We start from the raw sequence: 25,488 nt of genomic DNA on the forward strand, positions 1-25,488 counted from the left end.
TGTTTGAAATATGCTTTTAATAGGTCTATTGGGCATTATCATTTTTGTCACTTTTAGGAATCAATAAGCACATTGAAAATTAAGTTACATAACATGAAATGTCACATTGAAAATTAATTTACATAACATGAATGTCACATTAAAAACTAAGTTACATAACATGGCACTATTTATCTTAAACTGTTTTTCCTACACCATCAAGACGCATGTAGGGCATCATAGATCTATCGAGGGTTGCTTCTACAAGTTTGATCTTCTTTGGATCTTCAAAAGGCGGCATGTCATCGAATTGACTGTATTCTTCCTCATCCTCCACATTTTCAACTCCGACAATTCTTTATTTTCCAGCAACAACTATGTGCTTCTTTTCATTTGCGGCGTAAACTATATAGAAAGCCTATACGACGTGATCAGCGAGTACCAACAGGTCATCGTTATGGCCTACAATGCAAAGGTCGTCAGTTGTGAACCTATAGTTGTCCACCACCACCCCCATTTGAGTGTTTGATCTATTTGCACAGAAAGACGGGGATCTGCAGATTCACTCCATAGTCGAGTTCCCAGATTTTATCTATGAACCCATAATATGTGACCTTTTTTTCCTACTGTGTCATAGGCTTATATCTGAATGCCGTTATTTTGGGCCTTGCTCTTCTTGTCCTTTGCTTTGGTATAAAACATGTACTATTAATGTCATACGCTTGCCATGACGTAACTAAATTTGATGAGCCACAAACCAACATTTTCACTTTTTTTTTTATCTACGAGTTCACCATCTGGAAGGTTTGATTCTTGAACCATGGTGAAGCAACACTTGTGCTCTTTTAAGATCCAATCATATGAGCGGCCTTGATTTTCTGTGTGAAGCTCATTCAGGTGTTGCTCGACGTATGGCGTCACTATCTGGAGCTGATGTAAGATGGTGAAATATGCTTCTTCCACTGCTTTGTAACATGATCGATGAATCTTTTCTTTTTGGTCCCTGTCCCAAACAACCTCCCCTTATATCGAGATACAAGTACACTAATTTGTTTAGCATTTTTTATGTAATCGATGCAACACTCAACGACTTCCTTGGTACTGTAGCCCTCGATCATGGAACCCTTTGGGTGAGCACGATTCCATACATAGCCCTTAAGAATGCCCATGTACTGCTCAAACACATACATCTGATGTAAGAATACAGAGCTCAGTGCGACTTCGGCTTTAGTGATGAATAAACTCGCTTTGTCGAAATCCCTATAATGAGTAGCATTTGCTGCTGCTGAATAAACCAACTTTAAGATGGGTTAAGATGCTCGATAAGGCATGAGGTTCAGTATCATAACGGTTTCCTTGTAGTAACACCAGCGAATCTCATCAAGAACTCTTTGTGCTTTGAAAACAGACATATGTATGCATTTTTGTGCTTTGAAAACCCGTTCGAACTTAAGTAGACGATCGGTTGGAACTTTTCTTGCGAGTTTCCTTAGCCCGTTTTTCTTCTTCTTTATCCTAGGGGTATACTTTACCAATTTGAAACTTGTCATAAATAAGGTTATTACCTGCCTACCTTTACTTTATTTTAATCCTATAAATTTTGTTTATTCTGAATCTTTCTATTCTGAAATTATCTCATTCACGATGTGAACCAAGATCTGTATCATGACATCGAAAAAGGATGGAGGGAAGCACATCTCAAGTTAGCACAAAGTCTCTACCAAGTAACTGTGTAGAGCACCCAGTTTTTCAGCATCAATCACCTTCTGAGCAATTGCATTGAAGAAGTGACACGATCCTGTGATGACCACCTTTATGTATCCTGGCTTGATATCCTTGATTGCAATAGGGAGCATCTGCGTCATCATCACATGACAATCGTGAGACTTCATACCGATTAGCTTCAAAATCTTTCATCAAGATTAGTTTCTTGATGTTGGATGAGTAAACAGTCGAGACTCTCACCCCACGTAAGCACTTGCACAATACATTTTTCTCCTCAACTGTCAGAGAGTAGCTAGTGATAATGTTTCTCATTTAGTCTATCTTCAGGGTGTAGCTCTGGCCTAATTTTAAAATGTACCAAGTTCTATCTTTTGTCTTGCCCGGTATATCCAGTAAGAGACCAATGATGCTATCACACACATTGTTCTCAATGTGCATGACATTGATGCTATGACGAACGTCCAAGTCCTTCCAGTAGGGCAAATACTAAGAAAATTGGCATCTTCTTACATAGTATGCTGGTCAACGTCTCACTTTTCTTCCTCTTTTTACCCTTCGGCGGCTTCACAAAAATAACCTTGATGCTCTTGACCATTTCAAACACTAGTGCCCCGCTGCGAGGTTTTAGGCCAGTACCTTGCTCAATCGTGTTGTCAAAATATTTCTTCATCTTGCGATATTTGTGAGTTTTGAGTAAGAACCGTCGGTGTCGCGTGTACACTACCTTATGTGAGTACAGAAAGGTAAACAGATGTGGTTTCATCCGAGCACACTACACATCCTTGGTTCCCTTTAACTTGTCCCGATAGGGACAAAAGGTCAGGAAATCAATGATGGTAATAGAAATCATAGCTTTCAGCATGAAGTACTGTCGACGAAACTCATCCCTAACTCGGATTCCATTGTTCCATAGTTTTATCATATCTTCCATTAATAGTTGCAGAAATACATCTATATCGGTGCCAAGTTGTTTCGGTCCTTGATAAGAAATAGAGAATTTACACATACGGTTCACATAAGGAACTATCTGTGTAAATTCTCTATTTCTACATATAACTTACATAAGAAGCCGCCTATAAAAATATCGTATTTTTTCATGTGATTCCTTATATAAACCGTTTGTGAAAATAGACTCTATTATCACAGACGGTTAGCATAAGAAACCGTTTATAAAAATGCAACATTTTCACAGTCAGTTTCTTATGTAAACCGTCTGTAGAAATAAAGGTATTTTTATAGATAATTTATGTAAGAAATCATCTATAAAAAATAATTTTCACGTACGATCCATAATCGTATAGAGTCACAACCTACCACTCAAACAATTTGTCATATAAACATATATAAAAATAAAATCTAGATTTCTTATACATCATTTTTTATAATGAATTGACAACCAGCTGCACGTTGGTGGGCAGCACCGGGCCGGATGGGACGTGCCGAGAAAGCGCGCGCGTACGACGCCCACGCCCGCGCCGCGCGCCCTCGTGCCTCCCGGTCCGTTCGAGGGCCCTCCCGTGTAGCAGCGCGCATCACACGGGAAAAAGGAGCAGCGAGCGGCCGGCCGGCCGGTCGGCGGAGTCCAAGGTAACGTCGTCGCGCGCACGGCGACCGACGGCGTCCTCCGCGGCCGTCCGGCCTACACCGGCAGCTAGCCGGCCCGGCGGTCGACACGTGGTGAGGGTAGTGCGTGGGGCATCCATATTCCACACTGCCTAGACCCGTACCGTACGTCCCGCCGGGCCGGTCTCGTCGCGCTCACCACCACCAGGGGGTCGCCGGGGCGCGTAGCCATAATATCCTTCGGATCGGCCGGCCGGCCGGCCGGCCCCCGCCCGTCAGGCGTCAGCTCGCCCGCGGTGGTCGATCACGCGTTGCGGTTTGGCTCCCACCCTGTCCCTGCCGCCGGGGGTGCCCCGTGCGGACCGCTGGCTTCGGACGGCGGACCGCGGCGTGCGCGAAGGCCAGGGTACCCTGTGCTACGCTGACGGCGGTAGCGTTGCGGCCTGCAGGTTGCGCTTGCGTCGACCCGGCGTGGGCTTGGGTTGGGTTGCTCAGGGCGCGCGGGACGGGGTGGGTGTTTTACTGGTTAGCCCCTTTGGGTAATCAAGTATTGCAGGATTAGGCCGGCGCCTTGTACTACTTGCATGCACTGGCTAAGGGTTTTGTTTTATTAGCTTTGTGATAGTCTAATCATTTCGTAGAATATGCGGAAACACCTTCAAACCAGATTATAGATAATGAGATTTTATAAAAATAATATAGCTAGTGAATTATGAGAATCAATTTTTATATTATGACTATCTTTTTTTTACTTTTACTCTTATAGCTAGAATTTATAATCAGAATAAAAAACAAATATGACCTAACTCACTACACGCTTCTTTGTTTCTACCAAAAGCTAGCGAATTCCAGGAAACTAATCTTCGGTAAGCATTGCATGCGTCGATGCGGTCTGTTAATCGTGCCTATTATCTTAGAATTTCGATACAGACGCTGGTTGAGATGTTAATGAAGCAAACAATAGCATATGTACGTGCATTACACTACATGTCTAGTTTAGCACAATTGAGCACGCACAGCAGAATTCCATAGCATGAAAACACAAATCCAGTCACATATATTTCAGGTTTGAACCACTTAATTTGTCCGCAGCAACAGGGACATATACGCGCCGAAAGTAACAGTGAAGACTTAAAAAATGGTTTAACAGTAATGGTCCTCATATATAGATGATCCAGCGCACTGAACTCGCTCTCTCTAACATTTCAAGTAACAACCATGTATGGCAGCAAATTCTTTCAGCTCTCCAGTCGCTGGTACATACGCATGCAGAACATGCAGCCAACCATTTAGCTTGGCCATTGCTGCTACAGATTGTACATCTACTTACAACGAACAATGCATTTGTCACTTGCAAAACAAGAACAAATTCAGGGCATGCATGCATGTTACCAGTTGCCACATTAGTGATGGTTACCCCTATGCCAAAAGATCAAGTTGAGAGATGAAACTAGATCTGTCCTTGTAAGAACCACAGACCAATATGGAAGTACTTAAAGTCGAGGAGTCCACATGATCTTACACACAAGTGTACACATACTGAAACAAAATAACGGCCACCCCGGATCCCCAAGCAAAACGGATGAATTCTTTGTGGAAAAGCTAGCGAAATGGAGAGAAGCTCTCACCTCATCCGAACTGAAGAGCTCTCCATCTTGTCTGCACGAACTATGGTAGGCAACCTTCTCCAAGAACTGAACCAGGTATGCAGGTTGGAAGAAGCCGGAAACGATCGAGCTCATGGAAAGAGGAAAGCTACGCCTAATCTTTTTGTTTCATTATACATGAATTTCTTTGTTCTCATTCTAAATTTTATAATAATTTTTATCATGTGTGATATTATGAATTAGACCTGAGTTCCAAATGGACGAGACTCGGTACGCCGAAGGGTACGGGGTCTTGCCCCAAAAAATGACACTCCAAGGTTCCTTCCGGAAAAGTACGCGGCTTTTCTCGCCCTTTCCCCTCTCTCTTGCCTTGAGCTGTCGAATCCTCATTCGTCCATTCAGAGAGAAGAGAGAGAGAGGGGTCAATTGTCGTTCTGACACATGGCCGGATATCAAGCTGGGTGAATTGAATTTTGTTAATAATGCAAAGGTGGCGTGTACGTAGGAGCGACGTGGTCACGAGATGGGAGCTTGCCTTTTGCGCAGCTGCTCTAGGGTTCCGCGTCTCCAACCTTGCCGAAAATGGCAATGTGGGACGCGCCCTAATCACTCACCGCCCCTTTCGCCTCGCTTTTTGACCCGTCTTCTCCTCCTCCTCCTCCTCCTCCTCGACTCTCTCTCCTGCCCCTCTCGCCTCGCCTCGCTTCCTCTCTCCCCTTTCCGCTTCTTCCGTTTCCTCTTCGTTTAGCTCGGCGATCGAGATCGAGCCGGAGGAGCTTTGCTCCGGTGCGACGGTGGTCGAAGGTCGTGGTGGGAGTCGTAGCTTGGGCGTGGAAGGTCGGTCTGGGAGCTATGGGGAGGGGACGGGTGGAGCTGAAGCGGATCGAGAACAAGATCAACCGCCAGGTGACCTTCGCCAAGCGCCGCAACGGCCTGCTCAAGAAGGCGTACGAGCTCTCCGTGCTCTGCGACGCCGAGGTCGCGCTCATCGTCTTCTCCAACCGCGGCAAGCTCTACGAGTTCTGCAGCGGCCAGAGGTATGCACGCGAGCACGGCGCACACATACATGATACTTGTACGTACGGACAGTGGCCCGAGGGGGTAGATCTTCCCGGATCTGGCCTCCGGAGAGCGCGCGGGGTGGTGACGGGAGCTTGGAGGGATTACCGAGCTTTACTAGGGCGTGGTTTCGCGGGGATCTGGGTGATCCCGGTGGATCTGTGAGAGACGAGCTTGTGATGCATGCGTTTTTGAGGGTTTTGGAGTAGAAAGGTGGTTGGGTTCCTTGCTTAATTAGGGTTTTGGGTTGTTCGTTGGCTTGTGGGGGTGCGGTGGTCTTCGTAGATCTGGTGGTTTTCGTCCCCGGGATTGTAGTACATCGATTGGTCTAGAGATGGCGCGCTTCCCAGCTAAATTAATTGCGTATTTGCATGCATGAGAGCTAGAGAACTTAAGCCGGGCTAAATAAGGCCATTTTGAGGATTGAGGATTCCCTATTTCTCCTTCAGCGATCCAGTCATTTTGCTCAGATTTTTGGTCTATTTTGGTGTGATAGTTGACAAGATTTGCTGGGTGACTGCTTAGTTTGGGCGCCGCATCAGCTAGCTATCAGTCTGGTGTGGTGCAGGGACACTGATGGGTTATCGGCATGCATCCCCTAGTTTATTGTTGCATAGGCCATTTTGGTACAACGAAAAAACTTAAACATGGAAGTCGTGTTGCTGAGTGGTTTTTGTTATTGGGTTCTCACACTTCATAGAAAGGGAAAAGGAATTTCATATGATTACCGTTAAATCATGGCGATCGATACCTTCTAAAGTTCTTTTTGTGTTAAGCAAAGGAATAAACTTTTAAACATGTCACAATATAGAATTTTCAATTGCAAATTTCTTGCTTTATAGTTTTTATCCATGTTTTGAAACTGAAAAGGGCATTACATCAGTTCTGCCTTGATAGAATGATCTGATCCAACAAACCATCAAAATTATTCCCTCAAGTCCAAAAACAGTGTCATTTTGGGTTACATGCGGTCAACTATTTTAAACTTTGGCTACAAATTATCTTTTATGCATTGAGTTTAGATACTTGAAAATAACACGGGTAGATTTATTTCAAAAATTATTTTCATAATACTATATTTTTGATATGTTTTATCAATATATTACAATAAAAAGTAGTAGTCAAAGTTGTATTTTGGGTACCGTATCGATGTCCAAACGACACTTATTTCGGACAGGAGAGAGTAACTAATTAGCATTAATTGTCTAAGATCAAGTAAGTAAGTCTTCAATAAACAAATTTCAGTTTGTACCCAATTTTAGATAACTTTTTGCTAACCTTTTCTGTCATTAACTCGAAAGTGTACACCATTTTTATTTTTGCAGACAGAAAATATGCATGCCTATACTTTGACTTAGGAAAAATAATATCAAAATATATGTATAGGTAGCTTGTTCATGGACACGCTCAACTGTTTCAAAATTTTCATACTCCCTAGGATTTTTATTTTTATTTTCACATGGCTCTTCATTTATAATATACTAAAAAATCTATAAAAACAGCATTGTGTTTCCCAAGCCTAGTTGTTTTGCTAATAATTAGATGAACAATTGCTTGTGTCTTCACAGTACTAAATATTTGCTGCGCTTCCAAAGATGGCAACTGCAAGCAATTAGTATTTTGGTTCTAAATCTGAAACAAAAGAGAACCTTTATTTTACCTGTTGCAAATTAAATGTCAAGAAGAAACCAAATTATACATTTTCTACACTGATTTTTTCTGTATCGGGATAGTATTTTATTAGTTACTTTCTTCCAATAGTGCTGGTTACCAAATTAAGAAGCCAGCAAACATGCTCTTTTGCCCGCATAATATCTGTAGTATATAAGATCAAAATTAAAGGTCTCCATTTTTTTTGAAACTATATAACTTAAAAAATGTAAACCTAATGTGGTTTTACATAAAATCCATCTACATGTCTAACTTCATTTAGCGGGAAAAAAGGGGAAAAGTAATTAATATATCATCCGGGCTAGTAATATTAATGTGTTATTGAAGTGTATGACTGTACGCCCGTCCTTGGTTAGTCTGAATTAGTTCAGGGCAAGGAAAAGGCACACAAGATTCCTAGGACTACCCTGGAAGTATAACTAGGGTACAATCAGTGACAGCTTTCAGTTGTCATTCGTTCTGTCTCCTCTGGTAGCTCTCTGACCGAGTTGTCCTTTCATTTCACTGGCTTTAAATTCCCCTTGCCCGTAAAACTCTCCGAAGGAAAAGCTTTATCAGATGTCCCTTCAGAGGCCTATGCAATTGCTACCTAGAGCTCCAGTATTTTATGATGACAGATATGCATATCTTCAACGTATACTGTAGATTTTGTTCAGAAAACTGAATTCGCATCTAGTTCCTCTCTGAAGTCTGAAACATGGCAGAATAGCTGACATTCCCGTGGTATAGGGGAGAGAGAATTAAGTATTCTAGGGTAGCTGGATGAAGCCATATCTTCTCTCTCTTGTTTTGTTTAATTCGTTTGAATGTCTAATTAGCTTCTGTAAGCGGAGCTATATCACTGGACAATACCTATATGAACTTGAACTATATCAATACCAAGATAAAGATAAGCATACGCGTGCTTTAAAATTGTTGATAAACAAATACCTGTATCCACCTAATATGCAACCAACATTGAGTCGAATCTTAGTTGCATTTGCATTTTTATCTTCTCAAAGCACCATATTTTCTCTAATCTGCTAATTACTCATGCTTTGAATTTTCAGCATCACGAAAACACTTGAGAGGTACCAGAAATGCAGTTATGGTGGCCCAGATACTGCAGTACAGAACAAGGAGAACGAAGTAAGTTTGATACATTTATTTATCTGAATCAATTTCTGATGAGTGCTCTTCTGTTCTAATCTTCCCCTTGTCAAAAGATACTAGTACTATTCCATTTGAAACAATTTATGTTGAACTTAAACAAATTAGATTTTCATGAGTGAACATAGGGGTTTTGTTTATATGAAACAACGGTACATACAGAAGCTATCTTTATTTTGTTCTAGTGAGCATCTCATTTTGTAGCAAGTCCTGAATCATGATACCTTCATATATATTAGATTGCCATTTCTTTCTCTCATCGCATGCACTAGCAGCCAAGTATGAGTTACAATAATTGAGATTATGATGTAAAAAAAGTAGGTTTACGGACGTTGAATTGTTGTCAAAGAGGAAAGTCATGGATACTTTCTTGTTTAATTAGTTGTTTGCTCTCCAAAAATCATTGCATGTGAGGTGATATTTTATTTTCATGCAGAATATGTATTACATCATCCCTATTGCTCACTTTTGCAGTTTGCTCAAAAAACACTTAGTGTACTTGTTTTCTTAGAGATCATTGTACTGAGTACCTCTTATTTTCTCAGTTAGTGCAGAGCAGTCGCAATGAGTACCTCAAACTGAAAGCAAGGGTGGAAAATTTACAGAGAACTCAAAGGTAAGTTGAGTTTTATTCTTGATTTTTTTTCATGATGAAGTGACCTCTAGATCAAACTTCTATAAATGCACGCTTGGTTGGACAGTTTTTTTGTGAAAAATGCTATAATTTGGTAGCACTTTCATTTGTTAGACGAAAAGGATTTTGCCATAAACCTTTCTACGAGGCCTTCATATTAATTTATAGACAGATTACAAGGAGTTCAAACCGAATACAATCAATCTCTGAATTCTATCTATACAAGACTTATATTTGGTTGAAGATAATTGTGTTCGGTTAGAGATAAGGAAACAGATCACGATACAAATTCTTTAACATCCTCCCTCAATCTGGACAAAGCACCGTCATGTTCAAATTGCTCCTCTATCTGTTAAATAATGGAGTAGGCAGCGGCTTTGTGAGAACATTTGCAAGCTGATCAGTTGAAGCTATAAACTTGACCTCTAATTCTTTGCGAGCTACTCGTTCCGAACAAAATGATAATCAATTTCTATATGCTTAGTCCGAGCATGAAATATAGGATTGACGGTGAGATAAGTTGCACCAAGGTTATCACACCATAAACATGGTGCCCTGTGAAGGAATACTCCTAACTCACCTAGCAAAGCTTGTATCCATACAATCTCCGGTGTTGCATTAGCCACTGACTTGTACTCAGCTTCTGTACTTGAACGCGACACGGTAGGTTGTTTGCGTGAGCTCCATGAAATCAAATTTGATCCTAAGAAAACAACATAACCTCCTGTGCTTCTTCTATCATCAGGACATCCAGCCCAATTTGCCTCGGAAAATGCACTCAGTAATAACGATGATGATTTCCGAAGAAGTAATCTAATCTCAACCGTCCCCTTAAGATATCTCAAAATTCTTTTCGCGACAGTCTAGTGCACTTCAGTTGGAGATTGAAGAAATTGACATACCTTGTTCACACTATAGGATATGTCAGGTCGTGTCAACTGCAAGTATTGAAGAGCACCGACTACACTCCTATATTTGTGGCATCTTCTCGTGACAAAAGACTACCTTCATGTCTTGACAATTTCTCGGTTGCTGTCATGGGTGTAGAAGGCGGTTTTGCACTATCCATGTTTGTCCTCTTCAAGAGATCAAGAATATATTTGCGATGTGAGAGTAGCATCCCTTCTTTCTCTTGTTTTACTTCAATGCCTAGAAAATAATTAAGCTCTCCAAGATCCTTAACAGCAAAGTCATCTCTGAGTTGTTGAACTAAAGAATCTACAACTATGGTTGAGGAACTAATAATGATTATATCATCAACATATATAAGCATATACATTCTTATGTCACCTTGCTTGTTGATGAATAAAAATGCATCAGTTTTGGATGGAACAAAACCAATGTCCTGAAGTTAAGAGCTCAACCGAGAAAACCATGCTCTTGGTGCTTGTTTCAATCCGTACAATGATTTATCCAACTTGCAGAGATAACCTAGATATCTCGAATCTTCATAGCACGGAGGATGTCTCATGTGTACATCTTCATCAAGTATCCCCTAAAGAAAAGCATTCTGAATATCAATTTGCTTAAGACTCCTTCCCTGAGTCACCACCAATGATAACAAGAGTCGGACAATCGCAGGCTTCACAACGGGACTAAAAGTATCATCATAATCAATAATATTCACACCCAGGTCTTGGAGGAATGAGATACCACATTCTATTTTTCTGAAGTGTTTTGAACTCCTCATCCATAGCTTGCTTCCAGTTGATGTTATGAATGGCTTCGACATATGACTCGGGTTCTCCTGTACACGATGTAGTGAGTAGACCACAGTTCCATCAATTCTTTTCTTAAGACAGCAAATGTTATCACATAAACGTGTCATCATTGGAGAGAATCATTTGCATTTCATGGGTTAGTTGATCATTATGACTAGAAATAGTATTGCCAATGGGATCTGGTGGTGATCCAACTTCAGAAATAGCAAGAGTAGATGTTGGAACAGGAAGAACACTGCTAGTCATGGAAGCTAAATCATTTGAAGAGACAATCTCAAAGTGTCGAGAGAAAGGATAGACATGCTCATCAAAGACAACATCACGATAGATATAAACCCATCCAGAGGACATGTCAAGGCATTTGTATCCTTTATGATGAGATCTATAGCCTTAGAACACACACTCTTTTGATCGGAAGGAAAGCTTATGATTGTTATACGGTCTAAGATACAGCCAACAAGCACACCCAAAAGCTTTCATCATAGAATAATCAGGTTTAACCCCAAGCAATCATTCAAGAGGACAAGCATTGTCAATGACCCGAGTCGGAAGTCTATTGATCAAATATGTGGCTGTTAAGAAGGCTTCATCCTGGAATTTTAGAAGCATGCTAGCATGAGAATGGAGAGAAAGGCTAGTTTCAATGATGTGGCGATGTTTTCTCTCAACTAAACCATTCTGTTGATGGGTATAGGGACAAGAGACTCTATGGTCTATACCTATTTTCCCAAAGAACTTATGGAGCCTTTCGTATTCCCCCCCCCCCCTCCCCCCCTCCCCCCCCCCCACACACACACATTTAATTCTCTTATCAAGGATACGTTCTACATGTTTTTGAAATTGCAAAAATATGTTCTCAACATCATCAGACTTGGCACAAAGCAAGTATATCCATGTGAATTTACTATAATCATCGATAAAACTAACATAATACTTATGACCTCCAACAAATTGTATAGCAAGACCCCAAACATCGAAAAAGGTAGAGCTAAAGACACATGAATTGACGATGAATAAGGCAATTGATGACTCTTTGCTTGCTGACAAGCATTACATATGGATGAATGAGAGGAACTATCAGAAGGCAACCTATTAAGATGCAAAATTGACTGAACTATCTGGAACGAAGGGTGACCAATACAAGCATGCCATAGCTCTTTATTGACCTTCGGACTGAGCATAGCTGATTTGATCGAACTTATGGTGGCAGTCTTGATTGGATAAAGGTCGGACTCACATATGTCGTGGAGCAGACTTTTCTTCGATGTTTTGTCCTTTACAACAAAGAAATTAGGATGAAATTTGATGAACACATTGTTATCCTTATTAAGCTTATGCACAGATATAAGGTGTTTGGAAATTTCAGGAACATGCAGAACATCATTCAAGGTTAAAGGATTGGCAGTAGTATTAATAGCACAATGACCAACATGGGAGATTTGCAAATCTGCTTCATTGCCAACTTGAATATGATCTTCTTCATGGTATCTTTCCCGAACAGTGAGACGATCAAGATCACTGGTTATGTGATTCGTTGCTCCAGTATCGACATACCAATTTGGATCAACATGATATGAGGGCGTTGTAGTAGCAACTTGTGCATGTATTTCGTTGACCTGATAAGCATGATCAAAGCGATGATAGCATCTTTCAGCCATGTGATTGTTTCTCCCATAGATATGACAGGCCGGTTGAACATTGTTACCACCACCACGCCCAAATGTATTGCTACCACGACCACGGTTTTGGTTACCACCGCGGCCACGGCCACATCCTCTTCCTCTTCCACCTCGGTTGATGTAGTTATCCCGATCTTGATTCTGAGCCGAAAAATTCACCGAGGAGCCAGAGTTGTTAAATTGCACATCAGTGTTATGCTATCAATCCTGTGCTCAAAGCTTATGAGATGAGCATAGACATCATCGAGAGTGAGTTCCTCATATCTTGTGGTGAGGGACGTGACCAAAGGTTCATATTCTAAACCGAGACCAGTAAACACATAAGAGATAATTTCATCTTCCCGAAGAGGCATACCTATAGCAGAGAGAATATCGGCCAATGTCTTCATCTGTCTGAAGTATTCAGATGCTGAGAGATCTTTTTTCTTCAAGTTGGCAAGCTACATGTGAATTTGCATCACACGTGCTCGTGATCGAGAGGAGAACACCCTCTCCAGGACCAGCCATGCTTGACGTGTTATTGTCGCAGACATCAGGTGCGACAAATATTCTTCAGAGACCGAGGAGACATTGGCACTCAGGACTAACTGATCTTGTTGATGCCAGATTAGAAACTCTGGGTTGACAAACTGAGTTGCGCCTTCTTCTATTGTCGCTGTGATCATCCGTGATGGGCACTCCTTGGTGCCATCCACATACCCAATGAGCTGGTAGCTTTGAAGGTATGGTATAATCTACATTTTCCATAGCAGATAGTTGTCACGGCCAAGCTTGATGTTGATCAGATGACCGGAGGGCATGAGAGGAAGACTAAGGGTGGGATTTGACAAAGCGCTAGGGATACATGAGTTTACAACGGGAGAGGTGGTGGATTGGATTGATATTGTGTCTTATGGCTCTGGTACCATGTTAGGCGAAAAGGATTTTGCCGTAAACCTTTCCACAAGGCCTTCATGTTAATTTATAGACAGATTACAGGGAGTTCAAACCAAATACAATCATATCTCTGAATTCTATATATACAAGACTTATATTTGGTTGAAGATAATTGTATTCGGTTAGAGATAAGGAAACAGATCACGATACAAATTCTTTAACATCATTTTCACAATGTATGTTATTAGTTGCCAGGTAATTGGTTATATTTTTCTAGGTTTAAATAGTTATGCATGCATGTTTTGCCCTAATTTCGTCATTAACTATTGTAAAAGGAACATAGATTAATTGCATAGCTAATGCAGTGGGTCGATCTTAAGCATATGCCCACACCTGTATTCTTTGAAACGAGTTTTAGAAATGCATAACCCCCTGAAGATAGACATCAACTAGATGGAGGCTAAATGAATCCAGATGTCATAATTAAATTGCAACGAAGTTTAAAGAAGGATTAATGTGTAATAATTAGTTAAAAATGTACAGAACTGCTTATCGGCTTTTTACTGGAAACTACAGGAATTTGCTTGGTGAAGATCTCGGGTCACTTGGCGTCAAAGAGCTTGAGCAGCTTGAGAAGCAACTTGATTCATCCTTAAGGCACATAAGATCCACAAGGGTAATTGATGGAATATACCATTTCCTCATGCAGTAAAATATTCTGGATGAAATTAGCGAGGATTGCACATTTTTATATTTTTTAATGGATCCCTTTGGATATAATTGTGAATTGGATGAAATTAGCGAGGACTGAGAATTGCTACACACAGTGGAACGTTTGAATTCCATAATATTTCCATTCATCTCATATAAGTCCTAGAATTCTAATGTTCCTTAATTATGTCAGCCTGGAATTCACTATGTATAGCTTTAGGTCATCATGCAGTATCGTATAACTTTAATAAATACTGATCAAAATTCTGTTCTTGCAGACACAGCATATGCTTGATCAGCTCACTGATCTCCAGAGGAGGGTAGGCTCTTAACATAATAAAATTGCTGCTGATTTCTATCCATTGAAATATTCTGAGTTAACTTCTGCTGAGATACGAGAATGGGTAATGTTCAAACGAATGATGTCGCTAAACCATTTTTCAGGAGCAAATGCTGTGTGAAACAAATAAGTGCCTTAGAAGAAAGGTATGTTCCGTTGTTGCCCTTACTGGCCCTTACATATTGCATATGTTAATTTAGCTGATCTTATTCAGATACTCCAGGAAGCATCATGTTATTTTGTTTTGAAGTTTAAGTCATGTTTTTTTGGCAAATGCACATCTGTAGAATTCAGTCCTTCAAGTTCACGTTTGCAAATACATGTGTCATGGACGAATTGAGTTTTCATGAGCATATAAATACACAGGTATTCTGACAAGAAGCAGTTTGCATGTACAGTACTACTATGGTGCTTATATATCTTAATAAATCCGTGAATTCCCTATATAGTCCAGCAAGATTTGCATCTTGGTCAGGTTTTGCATGAGGAATACCATAGTTTAACTATGGCAGTACATTTGTAAAACAATAACCTCTTATCAATGTACATTGCACATTATTGTTCGCCTGCCATTACCGTACGTCATCCTTACCAACTGAACCATCATTAAGGGGAAAATTCAAATACATGGGAAATATATGAATTGCGAGAATAACGTGTGTTTTGCCATTGCTTTGCGACGAAATTGAAGCTGGAGGAAACCAACCAAGTGCATGGGCAAATGTGGGACCAAGGTGCCAACTTACTTGGCTACGAGCGGCAGTCCCCACAGCAGGCCCCACCACATGGCGGCAACGGATTCTTTCATCCCCTGGATGCGGAGCCAACCCTGCAGATTGGGTATGTGTACCAGATGCTTCTTATCGTTCGCTAGATCTGTTCTGTGGGTGCTATCTTAATGTTTTGCTTCAACGATCTTGGGCACTTTGGGCTTGAGATCCAATATTATCACCCGCGTGGTTATCTACTATACACAATCTGTGTATGGCCATCTGATGATTTGCATGTTTGGCATGCTTGCAGGTTCGCTCCTGAGCAGATCAATAACTTCATGCCGACATGGCTACCCTGAAGATGGAGGGACGTGAAGCAAATAAAAATGCGATGGCAGTCGCTTTATATTCTATCGCAAGAGTGACTGTTGATTACACTCTCGCATAATGTACTGTGTCTGTGTCGATGTGTGAAAACAGTACGTTTGTGATTTTGTGATGTAACGCACGGTAGAAACGAGCAAGACTAGTCCCTTGTTTGATGTTAAAATGTATCCGGTATAAAGGCCGTACGTCACAGCCTATACGCGTACGGCTAGCTGCCTTCGATGCATAAAGCACGGTGTGATAGATGCATGTACACTTCGTCATTTTTAGTACAAGTTCAAGTGTTTAACTATATGTCTACATACTGTGCTGTTATTGAGTGTGGCCATATTACGTACAATGTCTTGAGGCTGCGTTTCATCTTGCATGCTTACACTACTCGATAATTGCATGCTTACACTACTCCATAAATGCTAGCATGCAGTGACGGAGCTTAACCAAAATTTCAAGGGGACAAAAGAACAAAGCAAATTCGAAAATATTTAAGTGCTAAACCACCAATCAAGATATGGCACTATGTGCACTAGGCACTTCTAAATTCCGATGGTGTTGGCGAGGGGTGTTTGGTTTCCTTGCTTGTTGTCTCTTCTTTCTTCTCTCCTTCTATCCCTTTCTGATCAAATCACCTCCATGCAGCATGTGAGTTTGATTTGGGCGGTGAGGAGCTCGATTTGGCGACATATAAGTTCGATTTGGCCACCACTCTGCTAGATTTGGTAGCGATTCAATAGCAAGAAACTCGATTTTGGGGTGGGGTGGGGGGTAGAAGGTCGATTCGGTTGTTGAGGATCTCAATTTGATGGACACCATGGACATCTCTGGTCATGGAGTGGAGCTCGAGGGTAGTGAGAGAGATCAGAGCTGTTGTCCCACCTCTGCTCGAATGGAGCAACAAGCGCAGCAAGCGGCTCTCCCGCACCCGCCTCTGTGCTTTGCTGCCACCCACCGCCCCGCTCTAAACTTTTCTTTTTGGCAAAAAGGCTGAGGGGGTCACAGCCCAGATTGGCCTGACCCAAGCTTCGTCCTTTCTAGCATGTACAAATTGTAGATGGAATCATGCCTGTAGGCTGTAGCTTGTTAGGCTGTAACTCAATAGCTTTATTGCACTGCATGCCTTAGATGTTTGACACACTTTTTAGAAAACAAGGGCAATTCTATTAGCACACGTACTATAGCTAGTTCTCATTGTATTAGCCTATTGGGGATTTTAGCAAAAGAAAACATACACTATATATAATAATTTTCACCTGAAAATATTATTGTTCTTTTAGATAATTATTGCTTTACTTAGAGCCGAGTGGATCCGCCTTCAGCGCACCTTTATGTTTAACATATTAGGAGGAACTAATTCTCTCTGGAGCAATTAAAAAGCACGGCCTAAGCATTTTCCTCGTGTACACGTACTACATCTATAAATATAGGGAATCGTCTAAACAGTATTCTAATTAATCATTAAACCGATTATTTACATAATAAAACTTTAATGATTAACCAGAATATCATCTCGATAGTCCCAGTATGTATTTTATGTTTAAGATTGAAACACATACCTTTACAATATGATTCACCATATTAAGATATAATAATAAAAAATAAGTAATAAAATTAGATTACAAGTATTTAAGTGATTACAATTTTACAATAATTTACATAACAAACACAAGGAAGATAAAAAACAGTTTCACAAGGAAGATAAAAGATAGTTTCATCTCCTAATAGGTCAGAGTCACTACGCAACGAAAAAACGCATGAACGATAAAAGATGGGTAGTGTATATGCCCATAAACACCACCCAAAAAGACATCTCCTGAGTAGGTAGCAGTACTCTCGCCCGTCGTTAACATCGGCGGACATGAAGTAACCAAAAACTAATTTTTCATCACTTGAAAAACAAACAAGCAGTGTGAATACGAAGGTATTCGCAAGACTTGATTCATATTGGGTACCTAGTAATAACCCGACTACAAGAAGAATGCATTTGAGGATACGTAGCAAGGAATCAGTCATAAAAGTTAAATGAATTTATTATGCAAAAACGATTTCGACTCAAGTATGAGCTTCTATAACCTAGCCAAAACTCTTCTATCATGAGATTATCAACATATCATATTTGCCATTAGAACTATCTCAACTCGTCATCAACATCACCATTCATTTCCCAACATATCATGACATCATCCCAATATCGAAACTCTATGATTGATGCAAATGGACAGAAGCATACTCATAGCCGAGAGAGCGGTAATTTGAATTGATCTTACAGCCTGCAGGGGGTACATATTTACCCACATGACACGCTAACCATTCGGTTTATGCTAGCCGCTAAAGTACACACAAGGGGTACTCGTGACAACTTTTTCTAATTGAGCTCCAACCGTTTGAACATGCATCTATAAGTGTGGAGATCCACTAGGGCTACTCCTAGAGCATCCTAGATACATTAAAGGTGTGAATATAGCTAGAACTACTCCTCGAGCAAACTAGATACCTCTACAAGCCTATTATTCATAAAACCTTTATGACATTACCTCTACAAGCCTATTATGCCCACGACACCTTACCCCAACAAGTCAAAAGGTCACAACTATAAAAAGTATTCGACTTATCTTACCATTATCTTGATATGCAGTAAGTACGGAAAGTGATAGAGCCAATTGCAACAATATACGGTGCTTAATAGATGCAAGCGGTCTATGGCATCTAGGACTCCCCCCGACCTAACCCTAGCACCGTCCATATCTCGTCTCATCCTCACACTCATACAACCCAACATCATCATTATATTTGTGAACAATTAAATAATCCCTAAGCTCACGAATGATGGCTGAACCACCGCTCGACTTCTACCGATGATTTAAGCTTGCTAAGCACATCACATTCATTTTACGTTTGACAAATATATGAGAGCCACCCAGGTTACAATAGATCAAGGGATAAACAAAGTCAAGGTAGGGAAATACAAAGTTAGGATCTACCCTTAAACCGATATTGACTCGCTAACATGCAAACATACATAGCATAATTTATCATATTAACATCACGTGATCCAAAGTTCTTGCCTTGCTGCTCAGCTTCACAACTATCAACCACAAAGTCTTGATCACCCCTGATCACGCCTGTGTCACACTCGGGTCCATCGTTCACTAAAGAAAAACGCATGCAATATGATGAGCATGAATGAGGTGCAAAGATATATGCTACAAGATACATAACAGTAGGGAATATTGCACAAAAACAAGTTAAAAGTACAAGACGTGCGAAAGAATGATGAAGTCTGCGACCTAAACAACCTCGGAACTTCTGACTAGAACTCAGAAGTTCCGGATAGGGTTCCTCGGGTTGTAACTTTTGATAAACTCGAAAGTTCTCGGTCAAGGTCGGAACTTCCAGGTTGGTCTGACATCCGGGTTTGGCTCTGAACGGGGTTCTCGGTTAATCCTAACTCAGCTTAGCTCGGAACTTCCATGCTATAACCGGAACTTCCAGATGGTCGAAACCTCCAGTGTTCCTCCGAATAGGGCTCTTGTGTTGGTTTTGCCCAATTTAACCCGGAACTTCTGGGCTATACCCAGAACTTCCGAGTAGGGTTCTCGAGTAGCTCACAATAGGATTACCTGGAACTTTCGGGTTGAAATCCGGAGCTTTTGGGTTCCTGCAGAACACATGTTTGCGACAGTTCCTCTGCTGATTCAATTCGCATGTCAAAAACTAAACTACATAAACATGTAATGGCACAATTACATTGTTTCTAGACCTATCTTGCTCGCTCCAAAAGCTCGATTCACTAGCTCTACTCATCCAAACATTTCTTCTAGCTCTATTGCCTCAAGAACACGATGATGCTTCACTGTTCTTCGACTTGCAGCTCACAAATCTGTCCAAAACCGAGCTAAAACTTGCATTGCAACCATGAAAACTGTAAGACCCCAAACCCATGATCTCCTATACCTCCTGTATCGATCCCTGGATCAAGTAATTGATACGCACAATATAACAGTAGTAGTATCACAGTCAAACTTCATACATAAGTATTATGATTCAGAGTAAAAAAGGTTTACGAACTATACTGTATATTACAAACCTGACCGATAGACCAACAAACATAGCGGAAAGCAAAAACCCAAGCCACAGGCAGCTTAGGGTGCGAACGTGACTTCTAAGACTACTCTTCATCCCTGCCTTCACCTCTGGTGAAGTCAACATTGGCTTCCTCGTCTGAATGATAGCAAGAGTGAGTACGGAAGGTACTCAACAAGCCATATACTACTTCAAGGTGTCGATAGATGCATAAAGGTGTAATTCAAGGGTGAGGCTTTACGGTTTAGTTTTTAAGCATGAAGCAGTTTATGCAGATATTCAATTGTATCATCTATGATTAGCTTTAAAACAGTTTAAGTAGTTCAAAACTAGGCAACGAGCTATATCAGGGGTTTTAGTCCTGGGAGGGGCTACACCTCACTCCGCAGTCCTTATCATCACATCCGGTGTACCTGTAGTTCCACACGCCTTTGGCATATTGAGCCAAGAACCTCACCACATGGACATCTAGTCCACATACTCACTCATCAAAACACACGCACCCGGAGTATATTCAAGCGTGATCATGCCTTCGCATGTCCATTACTGTGAACACGACTATTCGAATAGGTTTACACTCTGTAGATGTTGTACACTGTACGCATGCGATATGCTCAACCTCTATCCGTTGCAAGCGGATAAGCAAATCATACCGAGACCCTTCAAACAGCTTTCCCGTAGGGCTTTTCTACGAGATTTACCCCCAAGTACTAGTGGTCTTATACTAAACTTTAGGTTCCTTTTTTAAGCAATTGCCGGTCTCTGCACGTTCAAACAGAGGGCCACATATTCACTTGACTACTCGCTGCTCTCAGTCTCCTAGTATGATTCCCAACTCAGTCCGGTGAAGAAAAATCAAATCATGTCCATTCAGGACGTATGGTTGCACGAGGGTGGCTAAGCATGACGGCGCAAGACTCAGTCCTTAAGCGACCATGCTAGGTATCTTTTGGCCATGAATACCACATAGTTGACTTAAGCCACCAGGAGCATCCTCCACCAGAGTACTACTCCACCTGCCCCTGCTAAAATAGTTTTCACCCATTTTTATAGACATCAAGGATTTCACAACCATTATGAAATTCACAACCATCAAGGACACATGGTATATGAGTCATCATTGATAACAATAAATCTTATCTCCGATGAGAGGTTTTTTCAAAGCGGCGTCCCCGAACCCAAATTAGTACCGGTTCCAGTCGCAATCGGTACTGAAGGTATCAAACCCAAATTTTTACTTGAATCGCGTCCATTCGGCTCTGAACTTATCTCTTCCTCATGCGTCCTCCACCACAAAAGATAGCCTCTATCTACTCTAGCAGACACGCCTCTCAGTAGCATCTGTCTACTCTAGCTAGATCTGACCCCTCCCATCTGTCTCCGGCTCGCCGGCGGTGATGTGCAGGTGGAGGGACCTGCTCTTCTATAGCAGTAGTATAGATCTAGTTTTCTTTACGTCTAGCACAAAGTTTCTCGAGCTCGGTTCGTCGGACGAACCCCGAGGTCACCGGAGCAGCCGACCGTCGTTCGCACAGGACATCGCCTCGGCGTTCCTCAAGGCGCGGATGGAGTGTTGGGCGCAGCACTACAGGGCGGCGGGCTCCTTTGGGACGCGTCACGCTTGGCCAGGCGGCTGCGGCGCTTGGCATCGGCGGCTCTGTGGAGCGACGCGCTTGGCCATGGCGTGGAGTTCGATGCCGACCGAGACGCCGTGGGGCTAGTCTCGCTGCGCCGCTCATCCAACCGTGTGCCTGACCGCACTGTGCCTCGTGGTCCCGAGCCGCGACGGGTCTCCTTCCGCGCCTACTCACGCCGTGACTTCGTAGCAAGTGGACCCAACCGGCGTGCTAGTGGTGTTTGCGTGCGGCGGCCCTGAGCGGACGACCCTTCTCTGTGTGCTATGATTTGTGTTGGATGGATAATGAAACCGACACTGATTGATCGATTTTTTGTGTGATGTCGATCGATTTTTTGTGGGATATTGAATCAATTTTTTGTGTCATGTCGAGTAATTTTTTGTGTGATGTTGAATCGATTTTTTGTGTGTTGTTGAATCTATTATTAGCCTGTTGTTTGGATTGAGATGAGTCAATTGGATTGAGATGAGTCGATTTGAGCATAAGGTGGCGGTGGTGGAGACAAGAGCGGCAGCTGAGCCAGCTCGTTTATTTTTTTAGCTCGAAAACCTTTTCAGTGTCGGTTGGAGGTATGACCCAACACTAAAAAGATCATTCAGTGTCGGTTCTAGACTCGACACTGATAGTCGCTGACACTGAAGCCGTTTTTCAACCGGGTAAAGAGTGTCGGTTAAAAACTGACACTGAAGCCGTTTTTCAACTGGGCACTGATATGCTATTTTGTAGTAGTGTCGCCGCCGGTTACAGATAGAACGTGTTCGCGTGGAAAGGTGGAAGCCATATCGAGCGGCCGCCTGATCATCTTCAGGAGGGGCAGCAGCGTAGGGGCTTGCTGGGTAAGTACCCGCTAGCTAACCACTCTCGGCTATACAGCAACAAAAGCAAACAATGAATGTTTGGCCACTTTGGAATAGTTAAGTAATGTTGTCTGCTTGTAATGAGATGCTTAGCTGTGGATCCATGTATGGCAACGTTATTAGGTATGGGAAAACCAAAAGTGGCAGCCACTACTTGGCAAACATATTGAGCAAGTGAGCACTTGAAAAGAGATGATTGGTTGACTCATCTCCTAGGCAAATGTTACATCGCTTATCACCTTTTCACATATATCCTCTTCTCTTTTCTTTCTTTTTTGTTTTGAGGACCGTCAGTTTATCTTTTGTGAGCACAACCCCTCTTGCTCAGAAACCACATAAAAACTTTAATCTTCGTTGAATTTTTCAGGTTCCACAAATAATGATGAGAAAATGACCGTGAAATAAACATCCATATTCTTGTTAACAACCTGGTGCTGGAATATGCAAAAGAGACGGGATTCTTCCATAACCGGTTGGCAAATGTGATGTGGCAATTATCGTTGTCTCACTATATACGTCACGGATCCCGTACAAGTGCAACATCAGATTTCGGTCAGAAAAAAATGTGCAACATCAGACAGGTGATGGCGGAAGCAGGGCAGGAAAGATGGTTGCAGATGATGATGGGCCTCAAGGCAGAAGCAAGCAAACTCGGCAACCTATTGATTAATGGGAGATTCTACTATTTATCACTGAATAAGTTATCTATTCTACGATATGTTATCAGTGTGTTAATGACATGTGGGTCCAGATCCCACATGTTATTCTCGCAATAGATGACATATCGTAGAACATGCACTTATTCAATGGTAAATCGTAGATTGTTACTTGATTTGTACCAAGGTCCAGAATGGAAGGCATGATGCAAGGCTCATTAGCTGGGGCCTGTTTGGCAGAATCCTGTTATGTAGCTTGGGGTAGTGCAATTTAGGATTCATGCACAACCTTCTTCCTCCTCTGTCTTCTCTTCTCTCATTCTGCCAAGCTCGCCCGAGCTTCTCAGGCGATGATTCATGGTTAGGATGTGGGATAGAGGTGGGATTTTCTCCAATGACTAGGTTATGGTTTGGGGTTTGGATAGGGGAGCTCCGACTGTAGAGGAGGTCTAGGGAGGAAGGTCGACTCGATGATGGTGGCAGACATGATGGTGAGGCGTCGGGGAAGCCACTAGGCGTAGGAGGTGGAGGACTGCCGATTAGGTAGTGTCGGGCCAGGGGCATCACAACTCGTCGGGTTAGCGAGGGAGAGAGTGGTGGTTGTGGATCCGATGGCAGGGAGCCATTGGAGACGAAGGTGAAAGACGGGGCGAGGGCGTCTCACCGGAGATGAAGAAGAAACAAGAGAGAAGAAGGCATCACGACAAAGAAGGGGGTGCAACAACAACAGAGGGAAGGATGAGGATTGACGCAGGGAGGTGGTTGCCATGGTTCATGCTGGAGCCGGGGACGGAGATAAGGAGGAGGCTAGAGTGAAGTGTGGTGTGGAGACTGAGATAGGATGAGAAGGCGACGGATTAGACTTTTGCATAGAATTAGGGTTGACGTGTTTACGGGCCATGGACCACAGTATGCAAAAGCTCGACGTAGCACGGGCTTGATAAAGTCAGTCCCCTGACGGTTCACCACCTGTGGCCCCCCCTCCCCCAACCACACCATCTATCATCACCTCCACATTTGACCAACCCTCCACCGCGCAACAACGGCGATATGCTTCGGTGAGCTCACCCCTCATAAAGAAACTGTTTCAGACTATAGACAAAATTATTTCAATTGAAAAACAAAAAAGTTCCAATCGAACTGCACAATGATAATTGTGCCGTCCAATGTAGTACATACGGCGGCATGTCAACGCGGTTAACTGTGAGCACTACGGACTCCCTTGGGACCCGAGAGGAAAGCTAGATATCTGTCTACGAGGATCTTGAGCGCTAGTCTACTTACCAGCTGCGTGTGGCGTCACCAGTGGTCGAGGATGATGAGCAACAATGCGCACTCGATCGGCAGAGAAATTTGCCTGATTAGCAGACAAGGTGAAAACAACAACTAAAGTTACTGAATTCTCCGCGGCCGTGAATGTGACTGCCCGGAGCGACAGCTGCTACATCGGTCGGTGGCTCTATGAGAGCACAAGTAGAGTGCGTCCTCCAAACAATCCAGGAATAAATTTCTCAACATTGGCACCAAACTCGTGACCACATGATAATGGCTTCGCGGCCGAAAGCCCACCCTCTGTAGACCTTCGACATTTGGCCCACCCCTTCGCAGGGAGACCCGAAGCCTCCACACTTGGCGGCGCAGATACGTGTTTTTTTATTTTTATATTATCAAACTTAAAATATTAAATAAATAGATTTTTATTAGAAAAATTTATAAAATAGCAGCTACACTCTTACCAGCCCTGAAAGGGGTGCAAGCTTTCCGATTCTGCCACGCATGGGCCTTACCGCCTCTTCGAATGTTAGCCCGTCGGATGAACAGTAGTAATCGAAATTACTGTTGATGACTCTCGTTTCGCTTTATTTTAAAAATAGTAATATTCTGTTACTATAAAAATTCTATAACTTTTTTTATGTGTTTCATAATCTATGTGTAACTCATTTTAATTAGATTTATCCAAAAAACCTGCGTAGATTTAAACTTAAATTTTTAAAAAAGACTAATATTCTTCTTATATGATAGATTAATTTCTAAAATTATTTTCAGCTATAATTTATATGTTTAAGGATTAATGTTTAAGAACTCGCTTATAATAAACTGATGTTTGATACCTACGTATGTGATAGACTCCTCAGAAAGTCAGTAAGAACTAAAGTTCTGAAAGACTAATATCTAAGAACTCATCTATAATAAACGGAGGATCAATACCCACTTATATTATCGACTCCTTCGGATAGTCAGCCAAACCTAAGGGCTCTGTGCTATGGATCTGATCCCAGGCACGCCACGGATCTAACCGCCATCACATGAAGGGGAAGATGAGAGGAAGAGCGAGAGCGAGGAGGATTTAAAAAAAAACTACGATGACCATCTTTTAACGCCATCGACAATTAATAGTGGTGGCTATGGCAAATGATGACGGTAGCAGCCACACGGAGGAGGCTACC

General features: G+C 42.0%; 1 protein-coding gene and 1 non-coding gene across 2 annotated transcripts; one reads left to right on the forward strand and one right to left on the reverse strand.

The window, feature by feature from the left end:
• The first annotated feature begins 5,726 nt into the window (after positions 1–5,726).
• Positions 5,727–15,786, forward strand: LOC133897266 (MADS-box transcription factor 8-like). Its single transcript, XM_062337922.1, has 8 exons — positions 5,727–5,911; positions 8,654–8,732; positions 9,299–9,369; positions 14,240–14,339; positions 14,653–14,694; positions 14,819–14,860; positions 15,406–15,554; positions 15,738–15,786. The coding sequence occupies exons 1-8, from the start codon at positions 5,727–5,729 to the stop codon at positions 15,784–15,786; spliced, it is 717 nt and encodes a 238-aa protein (XP_062193906.1).
• Positions 12,999–13,137, reverse strand: LOC133898015 (small nucleolar RNA Z247). The gene has a single exon (XR_009906034.1). It is a non-coding gene; the product is annotated as a small nucleolar RNA Z247 (small nucleolar RNA).
• Positions 15,787–25,488: the final 9,702 nt, after the last annotated feature.

The sequence above is a fragment of the Phragmites australis genome, chromosome 17 (assembly GCF_958298935.1).
Source record: "Phragmites australis chromosome 17, lpPhrAust1.1, whole genome shotgun sequence".
NCBI classification, from domain to species: Eukaryota; Viridiplantae; Streptophyta; class Magnoliopsida; order Poales; family Poaceae; genus Phragmites; species Phragmites australis.